We start from the raw sequence: 15,676 nt of genomic DNA on the forward strand, positions 1-15,676 counted from the left end.
TTGAAAATCATATGTCAATAAATTTGTGTGTATACATATATATATATATATATATATATATATATATATATATATATTATTTAGTAAGAATAAAAATGAGTTGTATGAGATATTATTATTAAATAATCTTTATACTTTTTTTAATCCCATCTCAATAAATAAAAAAAGGAACTTATGTAGAAAGAATATTCTCTTAATAGAAAGGTGAAAAGGTGGTGGGCTTAATGAATAAATAATAGTTATACTAGTTTGGTCCCTATTTTTTTCATCTAAATAATCGCACGTTACATTCTTTAAAAATATACAGAATATATAAAGATAATTCTATGACAGAAAAACAAAGCAATGCGTGATGGACCCACAAAGAGACAAAAACAGTTCAGCTTTAAATTGGCCTAAGCCATTGGTGTGTTATCTATCTAGTTGAGTAGTAGAGGGTTGTTGGTGTTGTTCCTGAAACTCAATTATTCAAAGTCAATATTAACGTGCACCCCAATTCAAGTCTTTGATTTGTCTTCCGCAAATCACAACAAACACCGCTCCCACGCTCTGGGTTGACCACTTTGCCTTTTGCACTTTTGGTTCTTCCTCTTACACTTCATCAATCACCACAGGTTGGAACACAACAGAAGTGACCCTTCTATAACGGTAATTTCCAAATGAGTGGTAGTTAGGAGGCTCAGAAAGACTATCCACCAGGATTTTCATGTGGATTTTTGTTAAGTCAAGTTTCTTCAATATCTTCGTCGGAGCGAGGGAAAACGAAGACCCAAAAGCGTTTTGATCAAGGTAACACTCAATTTCTTAGTTCCCAGTTGAGAATTTAATGCGACTTTGGGGCCTTGTGTGCTTCCTTGTAGGAAATGGGGGAGGTCATGTTCGTTCTTTTCGTAGCATTTCATGTTTTGGAACCATCAAGTTAGCTTTGTTCAGGATTGTCACTGAATGGGCAGTAAAATTATGGCGATTCTCAGTTGATGTTATCATTGATGGTTTTTTGGGTTATATCATCAAGGATTGCAACGGTTTGGTAGTGTGTTGTGTGTTGAGTTTGTTAGGAAACTCAAGATATCCTATTGTTTCTGTTGTTAAGATAGGAAGGAATTTGGAATAGGTGTTTTGGTTGTGGAATTAGCTTTCTGTTTGAAACGAAACGAAATGTATTTTGAATTGAACTGCTATTGTGTTTAACCTTTTCTTGTGCTGTGCTATGGGTGTTTAAAGAAGAGCGTGAAGAGGAAATATTGCGTACGCTCATTTTTTGTATGTGTGTGGAAGAAGCATTGAAGCTTTTAATTTTGGTTGTGGTGCTTCTCTTGATAAAGAAACAAACAAGTTTAGTTGATCCTCAAAATTACTCTCATTCCCATTAAAAGAAATTCTTCTGCTACCAAGCATTTTGTACTTCACTTTATGTGTATTTCTTCAATACCTTACTGGTTTGTATATAACACCAATTTTTTGTATTTCCCATTGGGAAATAGAAGGGAAAACATAAGGATACCAATACTTTCTTTTTATGTTTTCAGTGAATACTGCAAATGAATGAGAGCATACAAATTCCTCACTATACCTTTATCAAATTCTTCTTCCTCAGCCTTCTATAAATTATCAAATTATTCTAGACTCTTACGGAATTATGTGAACTTTAGATCTAATCTATGCAACTATGGCATGCTAATCACCAATTGCTGACTATTGTTACTTTAGTAGTGTTAGTACTTTTAGACATTCGCTTATACTTTGTTTGTATTAGATGATCGAACATTCCCTTTGTTCTTTAACTTTGTGGTCTTGAAACAAATAAGTCGTGAATTAACTAGCCAATTGTGCTCTATCTTTTTATATTTATGTTGTATTAGTACGTAAGGTATGGTGGGTTTGTTCTACCAAAGATCTCATTTCGACCTTACTTTCAGGACTGGCTGACAAAATACAGACCACCAATGGATGAATTTGCTAATAAAGTTGAAGGTGACTTTTATGCTGTAGATTCAGCTTTTGGAAAACCCTACGCACTTCAGGGGTTCTCAACAAAAGAAAATGACGCGCAAGAGTTATCCCTGCAAGCTTTAACGGAAATAGATTATCGCCTAGCCTATTTTGCCGAGAAGCTGGTGAACTTGCATATGCTTTATATTTATCTATTAAGCGAGGAAAGTGATCTTGAAGCAATTGATTCAAAGAATAACTGCATCTTGGCACACTTATTTGAGAAGGCAATGACATTTGATCTATTGTCTGGCATTTTGGATTCTGAGGTAAGAGAGCTGGACAGTTTCATGGACGCTCTCCAAGAAGAAATTGTTGATGCTAGTGATAAAATATTTTCATGTAGCCATTTGACTGAGTTTTTCCTTATGATGGACAAAAAATTATGTGACGTAGAAGAGTCTGTGAAGCAGTTTCAACAGCAGTTAATTGAGTTGAAAATGCAATCATCCCAGTTACCGAAAACCATGGAAGCTTATCGAAAGGAAAATTGTAAGTTGGAATTCTTAATAAAATATTTTTTATTTCTGACATATTTGTACTGAGCATGCAGTTCTTTTCCAAGTCTGGGATGACTATTTACCTTTCTTAGTCATCCATGTAAACAGGCGAAACGGGGAAGGCCTTGAATTTATCAGGAAATGGTCAACTTTCAGATGTGAAAGCAAAATCCAATGATCAGATGGTTGAACAGCGAAGATATATTCTAAAAATGCTTGAGAAATCTCTTGCAAGGGAGCTAAAACTTGAAAGGAGGTTAGCAGAGTCAAAAAGCAATGAGGACCTAAAGTTGAAACTGCATTACACAGAACAAGTTGCATTTTATATGGAAGAGGCAGCAGAAGTAGTTTGGGGAAGATTTCTAGAGGCAGACAATACTGCAGAGGTTTTAATGGGGATTTCTAAAGGAATAATGGGACGCCTTCAAGTAACTGAGTTCAACCTCAGTAGTTCTATGCAACGAGAAAATGAGCTGAGATCAACAGTTCAAAATTTGATGGAGCAACTCAAGGCTAAAGATGCTGCTTTAGATAAGCTTGAGACATGTAATGTTCATAGTACTAAGGAAAAATCTGATGTGTTGGCTTTGAGGGAAAAGTTGAAGTTTCTTGAAAAAGAGAGAAAGGATTTTGAGCTTCGGATTAATAATACGATTGCGGAGAATGAAGCATATCATGAACATCAAATTGAAATGGAAAATTTTGTTGAGTCTCTGAGAGAAAACATTGACATTGCATTAACTCGGGCTGAGAGTGCAGAAGCCAAGGTTACGCACCTAACTGAGACCAACTTGGAACTTACTGAAGAGATGAATTTTCTTAAAGGGACTGCAAGCACTGCAGAGAAAAAGGTTGGTTCACTTGAGAAGCAACTAAGGGAATTAGATATCCAACTACAGAGTGCAAAGGCATCTTCTGAAGCAAGTCAAGAACAGCAGAACATGTTATACACAGCTATATGGGATATGGAAATATTAATTGAAGAGCTGAAGTCAAAGGTTTCAAAAGCTGAAAGTAATAATGAAAGTGCTGCTGAGAAATGCTTTGTGCTATCCCAAACAAACTTAGAACTTAATGAAGAATTGGATCTCCTTAGGTCCAGAACAATAAGCTTGAAAACATCTTTGGATCAAGCTAGCAATACAAATTTTTCGAGGGCAAAAGAAATTGATACTAAGACCAAGCTTATCATGGATATGGTAATGCAATTAGCCACTCAAAGGGAGAGCATCAATAACCAGGTAATGACTCAAGATATTTATAGTTTTGAACTCTAGTTTCAATGGTTTCTTTTAGAGAAAACTAGTATTTCGGTCCTTTAAAGGCATTTGTACTCAATTGGGTTCCCTGAAGTTTGATTTCATCAAAGAAGTATTCAATGTCTTCATTTATCTAAGTTTGATCCTTCTGTGCTTATTTCATGAAACTTTAGTTCATCTTAACTGTTATTGCTAGGACCGAATTAGAAAATAAAATAGTTAATGATTCAATAGTTGGAAATCGTACCTGCAGAACACAATTGAGAAAAAATGTACATTTCAAGGATCGAAGGAGTGTTTTTTTTTTCACTTTTTCTAGTTTTTCTAGGGACATTAAAGAAAATATATCTATATGGATAATCTTCAGTATGCCTGAATCAGAATTTCAAATCCAGATCTATAATGGTTCATGGTTGCTTATCCTGAAAGAAACAAGTGAAGTTAGTTGATTATGACTATGTTTGGCATATTTAAAGATTAAATCAGTAATTTTCCTTGGAACAGAGTAAGATACCAAAAGTAACACGATAATTTTGAAGTTATGTAATGATTATGTTTATTGATTTAATTTTTTTTTCAAATAACTCTGGAATTATTATTCAATTATTTCTGAGGTATTAACACTAACAGGGACATTGCAGTTACTTGCCTTAAAACAGGAAAATAAACATTTGGTACAAAAGTTAAAGAATACTAAAATTGATGGCCCTTTACATACATGCAACAATGGACTAAATAACAGAAACGAAGATCAAGCTTCCAACAATAACTCAAGCAATGATAGCTGTGCGAAATCGTCAGATGAAGAAGGAATAGATTACTTTAATGCGGCCTTTCAGGCAGGTACTTATTTGTCAGCCTAATCTTTTTTACTTGTTGGTATGCTTATTATGTAAAATTTAGGTGTTAAATTTAGAGTCTATTTAGAAAATTTTCTCCAAAACCACTTATAGAAAAAGAAAATAAGAAAAATTAAAATAAAATAAGTTTCTCTATAAGCTCTGTTGTGTACTATCTGTCGAATTTTGTCCAAGAACAATGAAATTAGTAAAGCAAATCACACCCACTAGAGACAATAAACAATGAACAAACACAAACATAGAAATGAAAGAACCGTTTCTTGTATTAAGCAAGATATCATTTAAGTTGCTTCACTACATCTGGTTTCTTATCTCAGTCAACATTCCCTTATATAGAAGCATAAAATGGATACAATCTAGTTAGAATTATAACAGAGAACTAACTAACTCAAAAGAATGTAAATACTAGACGACTGGTTGACCACACAACATAACTCAGGTCATCAGACAATCTATTAGGCAGGGAAGTACCGAGAGTTGTTGGAAAGTGTATTATAGGAAGAAATTTAAAAATAAAAGTAGTTAGTCGTTACAGGGAGTTGAGACTAAGAAAGTCGATATTTTCTTATCTTGAGGGTGTTGAGGTTAAGAAGGATATTGGTTTGTTGTGACCGGGAATGCCCTGTGTGAAAGGAAGTAATTCCTTTGTTTCCTTGCGCATGTGTTTTTGCATGGATAATTGTTGAATGATACAGAAATGGGTCTCTTTCGATGTCATCTCTTTCTTGTTTTTGTCAATTCTTTAGAAGGCACGTGTGAAAGGAAGTAATTCCTTTGTTTTCTTGTGCGTGTCTTTTGTGTAGATAATTGTTGAATAATACAAAGAAGGGTTTCTTTCTCGACGTGATCTCTATCTTGTTTTGTCAATTCTTTAGAAGGCACGTAACACAACCCTACTACTAGACGACATCTACAACTACAACCATGACACGACTCTACAATACAATCATGAGACACTACATCCTGGAAAGAGTTCAGTGCACTACCAGCTCAAATTAGTTTATAAATTAGTTAAACTTACCTCCGCTTCCATCTTGGTCAAAGTTCTACCGTTTCAATTGGGCTTGATTGAGTCTGCAATGGAAGACTAATTTCAATCCAAACTACTATTACAATAAAATTTCAGATAAAAGAAATAAAAGAAATTCAATTTTTAGTCTCTAGTCATGCACTAATCAGTGCATTACACATACCTTGAGCAATGACTCAAAATTCAATTTTTTTACTAAAACAAGATACTCTATCCTGTTTTTGTTTTTCCAAGTAAATAGGCTTTCTCCAAGATACACACAATACTTAGGTAGATTTTTTATTAGTGACAGAATCTACGTAAACGTCTAAGTGTCTTCCTTCCTGAACAAGAACAAGAGTGATGCAAACCCCTTAATAGATTTCTGTAGTTTAGGGATCATCTACTCAAGCTTCAAAGAAACAAAGAAGAGCTCAAGAAGAAGAACCTTGCTCAAGGTTGGATTCTTGGATGTTAAAAGTCTTGGTTTTGGATCCACCAAGCTAAGGTTCACTAAGGAAAAGGAATAAGGTTGGTTAGGCATGTGCTATTATGGTTCTTATATAATCCTGAAGGATTTCTTGGAGAGTCAAGAAACTATAGCTTGCGAAAGCTAGATGGTGATGACTTATGGTGTTGTGTAACTTGGTGGGTTTGGTTGGGATACCGAGAGGAAGGTAGATATGGTGTTGATTTGAATTATAAAAGCTTTTAAGTGGGTGATATTGGAAAAAGCTGCAGCTATGATATGTAGGGTGTTTCTTGGCTTGGTTCTTGAAAGCTTTGGTTGGAATTATGTTTTAGGATAGGCCATGAGGTTGGCTAGGTGTGAGGTCGTTTTCTGGATTAGGAAGTTGTTGATTCTTTGTTGCTAAAGCTTGAAGATAGTTTGAGGTGCCAAGATTCAAAGAGAACAGAATGGATAGAAACCAAGAAAGAAAAATATGGAGAAAAGGAAGGAGATTACCTTGATGATTCAAATGGAACTATAATCTTAGAATTCTTGGAGGAACTTGAAGAAATCTGTATCCCACCTACTTGGATATGATTTACCATGAATAGGCAAAGAGAAAGGAGAGTACCTACTTGGATATTACTCATCAAGTACCCTCTTTCTTGGGCTTGATTTGCATAGAACACAACCTCAAATAAAATTTCATGCTAATATTCATCGTAGGTGGCTATGGACCATATTTGGTTCTTAAGCAAATGAATGAGGTGGCTTTCAAGTTACAGTCATTGTAACAAGCTCGAATTCAACTTATGTTCCACATATCTCAGCTCAACATTCAATGAAAGTTGCACTACCATTAGAATTGGAAGGAACTATAAATGTGTTCATTTCGGCTTACATTCAGGGTAGTCAAATGATCACTCAAACTAATGCACCTGTACAAAAAGTATTAGTGCAATGGAAGGGAAAAACAATTGAGATCCACATGGAAAGATTTATCTACTACGAAAAATCAATTTATTGACTTTAACCGTGAGAACAAGGTTGTCTTTAAGGAGGGTGGTATTGTTAGACAGGAGCAAACACACCAAGTTGATAATAAGATAGGATTGCAAGTTTATTGCATGAGGAGGTTTAAAAAGAAAAACTACGAATACAGTTGTAATGTAGTTTTTACACCTATGAGTTTGCTAGCAGAAATGAGCCATTTAATAAGAAGCTCTTGGAAGGAAAAAGGGAGGAGCTTTTGAGATTTGAGAGACTTGTAACTAGAATAATCCAATGTATAGGAGTGTGCTTCTTTGTAACACTTTTTGTACGTTTGGTGAAACAGTTTTTATTTATTTTTTTTCATTGTTCTTCTCTAAAAAAAATGTTGATTCCTAATAGGGACATTGACATAGTTAGTAAAGGGTTCAAACTTGCCACCACTAAAAGAAACTATGGGCATTTAAGGGAGAGAGAAGAAACATTCCCAAAAGAGAGGGGATGCATAAAAGAGTTCCCAATCACGAAGCGCAGATAAGATGTGAGGAGAAGAAATCAGGGCTAGTCCGACACCAATGAGATTGGTCAGAATGGTGGTCGACTATTGATGACAAATATGAGGGCGTGTGGCTGCTCCTGATGGTTGGTGCCTTCATGACCAAATTTCTTTCTTGAATTTTGGATGGAGTTTTGCAGAAGCTCAATGGAAGTGGCGGACAAGGATGACTCCAATGGAGTTATGGTTTCCTTGAAGGTGCATGATAGGTAGGGAGAGTGATTGGTTGGGTCATATCACTTGGAGAAAGGTGAAGAAGAAGATTAAAGTGTCTATCCTAGAGAGGCAACACAAGAGAGTGAGAAGGCTTAACCTAGGTTGGTTTTTAGATGCCTAAATCCAACCCTAATTACATTTAAGAAAAATTATAAGTAAAATTCTTATTCTACTTTTGACAAGAAAATAAATTCTACTCTACACTAGGTTTATGGCATTTTTGAACATGTATAGGAAAGTTTCTCTACCATCAGTAGCAGAGTCCCAGTCTTCTTGGATCTTCCTTGCCATTGACCTAGTTGTTGGACCTGAATTTGGGCCTGAGCTTGGCCTTCTTCCATCAGCTCCGGTGGCTGTGAGTTCGTCAGTGCAATGGTCACCTAGGAAGGGTGACTCTAATGGTGGGGTCACTGGTTGGAATGCACTAAGGTTTGAACAACGACGACAAAAAAAATGGCATTAAACAAGGGGGGGGAAGTGTGAAGATGAGAGGATGCTAGAAATGAAATAATAAACAATTTTTAAAAACTAGGTAGAAATAAAGGATAAATAGTCATGCTAGAGGTATTAAGTAGGTTGTCTTGTGCTGCATGCATGCCATTTTTCTTTCGCATACATATGTATAGATACTCTCTTTGTATCGTATAATAGTATGAATGAAATGAAACATTCAACCATCTTTCACTTCTTTCCTTCCTCTCTTAATCTTGACATGTATAATGAGCCATTTTTTTCTTCCTGATGAATTCCTCTCCCACCTCTGCTACGCTCCTCTCTCACGCTATGACTTCATTTGTTCCTTACCATTTCACCACTCCAATCACTCTCAAACTCAATTATGACAACTTTCTTATATGGAAGCATCAAGATTTTGCAACACTTAGAGGACTCAAGTTAATGCATTTTCTCCAAAGCAACAATGCTCCTCCGTGGTATCTCCATCCTGATGATGCACATTTTCTTCTTGTCAATGACACCTACCTGCAATATGATAAACAAGACCAGCTAATTGTAGTTTGGCTCCTTGCTTCATTGACCACCCTCATCCTTATCAAGATGGTGCGTCTTGAATCTTCACATCACATTTAGACCACCCTTCGCTCGTATTTTGCTTCCCACCCTAGGGCTAAGATCAAGAAGTTGAAGTTGCAACTTAAAACTTCCAAGAATGACAAGACCATTAACACTTACCTTCTTGATGCCAAGAAAACAATCGTGGATTGGTTAACTGCTGTTGGTGCTCCTATTTCAACCGGAGATCATATCGACGCCATCCTTGATGGTCTCTCCGATGAGTATGACCCTTTCATCACAACTGTTACTTCAAGAATCAATCCCACACCGTGGATGAGATTGAACCTCTACTACTCACTAACATCACTAAGGTCAATATGGTTCGCTTTGGAACTCGAGCTCCATCAGGATTTTGCCCTTAAAAGGCACTTCAGAGGGTTATGGGAGAAAAATGTATTTAAATTGTTCTTGGCTTGACTCCAGAACGATGTGTAACTATTGAGCGCACCGGAACAACAACAAAGTTTGTTTTGGAGATTTTTCTTTGCATACAATTAAAAATACTTCTGATGGTGGTGGCAATTTCTCTTTCCCTAATATATGTATCCTAATTGGATCATACTCATGGTTTGGCCATGTAAGAATTTGCTCTCCACAACTTCAGCATGTGCAACAGTGACGACTGAGCGTTGTTGGAACTAGGTGTTTGGGGGCTACTTTGACTACGTGACTGTCGATGTTGTGATCACCACATGGGCACACCTCTCTAGCCCATGACTTACACGACAATTATGCTAACAACAGTAGAGCCTGGTTGTTTCTTTGTTTCCGGGGCAGTAGAAACAAAACTCCCGATCGGGATCTTTGATACTAACGTGAAATACACAAGGAATCGAAGGAATAATTTTATTCATAACAATTACATTATCAGCTCCTCTATTGTAACAATCAATCTCTCTAAACGAAGGAAATAACATGCTTAAACAAATAGAAAGATTCTACATATATATCTTAATCAATGCAGATATCCGAAAGGTACTTTTATCGTAATAAGTATTTCTGAAAAAGTTTATTCTTAGAGACACTTAATTTGTTCTTGTAACACAAACACTGCACATCATACAAATGTTTCTATTATTACATATGAAGTGCCTTGACAACTATTTACATACTTGCATATCGTTTCAAATCTATGTTTATATTTTATTGATGGGAAAAACAAGTAGTAAAACTTCAAATAACAAGACTATCGTTCCACTCTTTATGTTATGCTTTGCATAATTATAGGTAGGGGGACTACAGACCATACCCAAGTTTTGGTATATCACTGTTACTTTATAATTTTAATAATTAACTGAAACTCAATAAAATATTATATATACCTGCATAGTACAAGAAATGTGCTAGTTATTATTGTGATGATGCACTCTGGTTGGTCATATATGAAAGATGTGACTATTTACTAGTACACTGGTGATATACAAGTGCACTTCAAACCTTCTAGGCTGTCTACTTGTTCATTGTTTTATTGCATATGAAAATTGTAGTAAATGGAAAGAGGAATGTTCTTTTTATCTATGTGATGGGAATACAGAAATAAGTTGGTCATTGTTTAAACCCTCCAAAGAAACTTTAAGGTAAATAATTCTAGGGTAAAACCACCATATACTGGAAGAGTTCATGAATTCATACAAAAGAACTGTCTCTATGTTTATATGGTTTTCATTAAAGTTTGTTATTAAACTTGGAGGAATAGAAAATTTAATGAAACAAACATAACACTCTGATCTTCCTGCCGGAAGATATTGTCTCTCATTCACTGTTTCATTCTATTTAAATAGTTATTGGGTTAAACCACCATACACTTGAAGAGTTCATGAATTCATGCATATAAACTGTCGCTAGGTTTATATGGTTTTCACTAAAGCTTGTTTTTGAATTTGGAGGATTAGACAATTCAAATGAAGCAAACATAACAATCTGATCTTTCTGCGCATCTCTGTAGATTTTATCTCATTTCATTTAATTTCACACCTAGCATTACAGTTATTATAAGAGAATATAATTATGTTCTGCCTCTATAACATGATTACGTTCTGCCTGAATACTACCATGACAAGTCTACAGACCCTTGTTTTCCCTTCTGAAGCCTTTTTCTGTCTGCCATGCTATAGTCATAATATAAATATAAGAAAACTTGTTTTAGAATTTGAAATTACATGTCAAGAGTGTAAAAAATCTTATCTAACAATCATGCTTACAATGGAAATTGACAAAGTTAGGCAAAATGCCTAACATGTATCCATAACCAATTGTTTTCTTTCAATCTTATACTTTCTACCATCATTTTATTGGATGGATTTTTATATATTGCTTTGGAAACATTACAGTGAGAAGAAGTTCAGCTTGCATTGATAGAGTAAAACTAATTTACAGGTCCAAACATATTTTTCCTCAGATCCTAAAATTTTCTTCCTATTTTGGTTTCAATTATTAGGTGGATGAAGAAAGTGCAAGCTCAAACACGCGAGTCGCATCATCTATTTCGGAAGATAAGCTTGCAAGTAGCAGAAAATTGTCATTTCTTTCAGTAGCATTTTATGTCCCGCTGGTTTCTGTGTTAGCCATCTGGTTTTTTGACAAAGGAAACATTTTCCTTTCCAAAAGCTTATGATTGCCAAGTTATTGACTAGCATATAGAAAATTTGAGTTTGTGTAGTTCTGCTTCCCTCAAGTCCTAGAGCTTCTCCATATGTGATCTTAGTTGGTGTAAGCTAATATTACAACTGAATTGGAGATTATTCTATCATGAGTGCTTAACAGATGTAGAGTTTGTGTTTGATAAAGGTGAAATGTAAATGGAAAACAAACATGTTGAGAGATGCCACGATATGTAAAGAGTGAAAAAGACCAAAAGTGGATAGTGTGTTTGGTTTTTAACAGTATAAAACCAAGTTCGTGGACTGGATTTTGACAATGTTCTGTATGCACAACCCTGATTTGAGTTTTGCCATTGCATGAATGTCTGTACAACCCCCATAAAATGTGTCTATTTGTGCATGAAGATTTTCATTGGCTTATAAAATATAATTAAAGTTATTGGTTTTCTTTCTCCAGTGCAATTATCATTGATTCTCCCTCTTTTTGTCCGGTCCTCCACCTACCTTACCTGTGCACTTTTTCCAAATTATAAAATGTCTAAACTACTGAATACTGGGAAACCAGAATAAACCTATTTTAAATAAAAAATTTCAACTACACCCATTATCATTTTATTTTTCCAAATGTACATATAATTTCTTAAGGTCTTTCAAGCTTATTTTGCTCCTCTGACAAACTGTTTTGTAATTTACTTTTTCAATTATTTGAAAAATATTACTGTAAATATTATAAATCTAATTTAAAAGATTAAATCAATAATAAAATTATTAAACAAACTATAATATTATATCGAAATTAATAAATTATTAGATTTATGATTTGTAATTTGTAATTTATACTAATACTATATTTATTAATAAATTAACCAAAATAAATATTCTGAATTTGAAATTATTATAAAGTTAAGCCTATATAAATTTAACTATAAAATCTTAAATTAAAAAATAATTAAATGTACATGAAGAATTTAAAATTTATACGAAACTAAAAAATAGTAATTTTATTGTAATGTTTTTAAATTTGTATTCATGTAATATTAGTTATTTTTTAATATTAGTTGCAGCTAATGTTAAAATCAATATTTAAAAGTATATATTAGTATAAAGCACAAATATCATTAATAAATTAAGATTACAAATACGGATTATATTTATATATATATATATATATATATATATATATATCCAAAAAAAAATTATGAGCAAATAATTCAATCTTGTCCCATGATATTTTAGGTAAAAACACAAGTGGACGGACCAAAATTGAATCATGTCGAGAATATAAACACTAATGCAAATTTGAACACAATTGTGGATGAGCTTGAAAGAGAATAAAAGTATGAATGGACTGAAGAAGAAAACATTGGTATAAGATGATTGCCAAAACACCAAAATGTTCTTATGTGTGCTATCTCTAAAGATGAATATTGTGAAAAATAAATCACAAGAAGGAAGACTGATTTGTGATTTAATTGAATTTTAAAGCTTTTTTTTTTGCAAATCTCGTATGCATGATGGTATTTTGGCGATAGTTTAGTTTATCAAACTATAACTCTTTTCATAAAAAATAATGAGTCAAACTCAACTAGCTAATTTCATTGACCTTGTCTGTAATATTTACTTATTGACTGACCAAATTCTGATTCTCGCATTTGATAAATCATAACTAAAGTAATTTTGAGTTGCATACTTTGTATCAATAGACTGACATAATGAAGTATATTTTTCATAAATGATTTTCAACATATTTCATATGATGTAATACACACAGTATGGTCTCAACAATTAATGGCAAATTTCGAAGATTGAGATATTTTAAAAAACTTATTTTGAACTTAGCTTCTTCATATGCGAGGTTAAGACAAACGCAAACTACATGATTCATCTGAATTACTAGATCAATGATTCTCAAGTGATCAGATCATGGTTTCTGCATTTGGTGAAACATTACAAGGAATTTTTTAAAATAGTTAGAAGAAATTCTAATTAAAAACATTTTTAGTTTGTACAATAATTCTCCTTCTTGGGTTATTGCAAATGATAATAACATGCAAAGTAAAGGAGACAGGGAGAGAAAATACACACAAAAATTTATATTGGTTTGTTTGTTACAATAGACTACATTGAGTTCTTGACAAACAAGTCAAGTTCAACTAAGGAGACTACTGCTTTGAAGTACACTAGAGTATTCTTTGGGATCGTAGTCACTTTTGACTAATCCCTCGAGTATTATTTCCTCAAGTCACTCTTGGCTTAATGAGTATTTTTAATTTCAACCACTCTTTCTTAAGTTACTTCTAGTTCAACCAACTATTTTTTATCAAGTCACTCCTAACTTAATGAGTATTATTTCTTAAGTTACTTCTGGTTTGACCAAGTTACTACTAACTTAATCAAGTATTCTTTATCAAGTCACTCCTAACTTAATGAGTATTCTTGATGAAAATCATCTAGCCATCACATCATTGACTAAGAAGAATGGAGAAGATAAAGTCTCACGAAGGAAGAATCAACATTTTAGAGAAGAATATTAAAATATTTTTCTTCTCTTTAGTCTTGTAAAAATGTATAGAAGTAAATAAAATATAGTAGAAAAATGTATAGGAATTAGGACTTTTGTTGTGTAAAAAAAAAAGATACACAAGTGACTTGATTTGGGCCTAATTGTGGTTAGGAGTTAAAGCCTTAATTTGGGAGTCAACATGCAATCCTCTGCATTAGAAAAGTCAAAAACTTTAATTGGAGAGGTAAGGAGAGAGTGCACATGGTCCAATATTAAAGCCACATGACCAAGTAATAAGTGGATGAGTATTGGAGCTTATAAACACTTGTAAAATCTAATTGAGCAATGTGAGACTTACTTTGCATGGAGTGACAAAAATACAAGTGCAACTGCACTTTGCATGAATGAAGTTGCATTTGTTTTACTCTCAGGAAAAATTGCTTAAGACTAAATCAAAAAGCTCAAGCTAAATCTCATTAGATGGAACATACTCTTTCTGAATGAAATTTGCTCAAATCCCAAGTCTAAGCACTTAATCCAAACATTATTGGAGTAATGAGGTACCCTTGGGTCTGAATCCAGTAAGCCTCAAGGTAATGTGCTAAGCAAAAATTCTGTATAGCTTTCTTAAAAAACAAAATTCGCTCAACGTTTAAAGAAAAACACTTAAGCCAATCAAGGTGTCAAAATGAGGCACTCTCAGGTTGAATTCTACTTAAGATCATCTGGCTAAGCATAAGATATAAGTGGTGTGTGCTAAACGCACCACTCGCGTGCTATATAAGCCATTCAAATTGAAAATCTCAGTTCACATTCCAAACTCTATATTTATTTGTATCTATTTTCTTGTTTGCTTTATCTTGTTTCAGTTCACTTCATTTCACTCATTCTCTATTTGATATTATACAATCAAGTTCCAGATTCACTTCAGAAATGCTAACAAAGTAAGTCACTACATTCCTTAAAGCCATTCTTAGTTGTTTTGAAGCGCTTGGGATAACGCTCAGTGCATTTGTGACTGTTAGAAGGGAAGGTCACTTCTATGCATGTTTTATAATTGTTCTAATCAATTGAATGGTGATGGGATTTCCATCTTAATAAACTTTTGAGGTTGCATGTAGAACTTGAACATTAAAAATCATGGGTTCTTGCAATCTTTCTTTCTATTCAATAAACATAAGGGGCATTGATGTTGATGGAAATCATTCAGCCTCAAAACCTTTGGCTAAGAAGATAGAACAAGATTGGAGAGGAGCAATCATAAATTGAAGAGTATTTTTCTTCTTCTTAGCCTTGTAAGAGTTGTTCAAAGTAGTTTAGGAATTATATTGGACTAAGTAGAATAGGATTTTGAGTCTTGTATTTTGGGCCAAGTAGCTTAGAAATTTTTGGGCCAAATAGCATATATTTTTTTCTCCCTATCTGTTATCTTAAAGCATGTCCTTTGAGGTTGTGGTTGATGAAGATTGTTCTAAAGATGCATTACCAAAACCTCATTTTGCATTTGCAACTTGACCCTTCCTTTATCCACGTCAATGACTATCCTTGTTGTTTTCAGTAAAGGGACCTCCTTGCATTCCTCCATTTCCATGACCACAAAGTTAGTAGGGAATGTAAACTTGTTAGTTCATTCTAGCATGTCCTCAATGATTCCAAATGGCTGTTG

General features: G+C 33.9%; 1 protein-coding gene across 4 annotated transcripts; it reads left to right on the top strand.

Moving 5' to 3' along the window:
- The first annotated feature begins 397 nt into the window (after positions 1-397).
- WIT2 (WPP domain-interacting protein 2) lies at positions 398-11,824 on the top strand. 4 transcript variants are annotated; one of them, XM_090298301.1, is made up of 6 exons: positions 418-789; positions 861-1,030; positions 1,920-2,484; positions 2,601-3,733; positions 4,393-4,594; positions 11,345-11,824. In XM_090298301.1, exons 3-6 carry the CDS (start codon positions 1,947-1,949, stop codon positions 11,350-11,352), a joined length of 1,881 nt encoding a protein of 626 aa, XP_090154427.1. In that variant the 5' UTR covers positions 418-789; positions 861-1,030; positions 1,920-1,946; the 3' UTR covers positions 11,353-11,824. The 4 variants fall into 4 exon arrangements, with proteins under 4 accessions (XP_068468253.1, XP_068468251.1, XP_090154427.1 ...); XM_090298300.1 differs by having other exon boundaries at positions 4,393-4,590; XM_068612152.1 differs by lacking the exon at positions 861-1,030 and having other exon boundaries at positions 398-789.
- Positions 11,825-15,676: the final 3,852 nt, after the last annotated feature.

Source organism: Phaseolus vulgaris, chromosome 2 (assembly GCF_051622355.1).
Source record: "Phaseolus vulgaris cultivar YP4 chromosome 2, ASM5162235v1, whole genome shotgun sequence".
Lineage (NCBI taxonomy): Eukaryota > Viridiplantae > Streptophyta > Magnoliopsida > Fabales > Fabaceae > Phaseolus > Phaseolus vulgaris.

What these genes read in the sequence shown, in the direction of transcription:
- WIT2 (XM_068612150.1), top strand. Translation starts at nt 1,947, where the DNA reads ATGGATGAATTTGCTAATAAAGTTGAAGGTGACTTTTATGCTGTAGAT. An exon ending in GGGAGAGCATCAATAACCAG is followed by an intron (nt 3,734 to 4,392) that starts GTAATGACTCAA and finishes GGGACATTGCAG; the next exon opens with TTACTTGCCTTAAAACAGGA. An exon ending in ACTTTAATGCGGCCTTTCAG is followed by an intron (nt 4,591 to 11,344) that starts GCAGGTACTTAT and finishes TTCAATTATTAG; the next exon opens with GTGGATGAAGAAAGTGCAAG.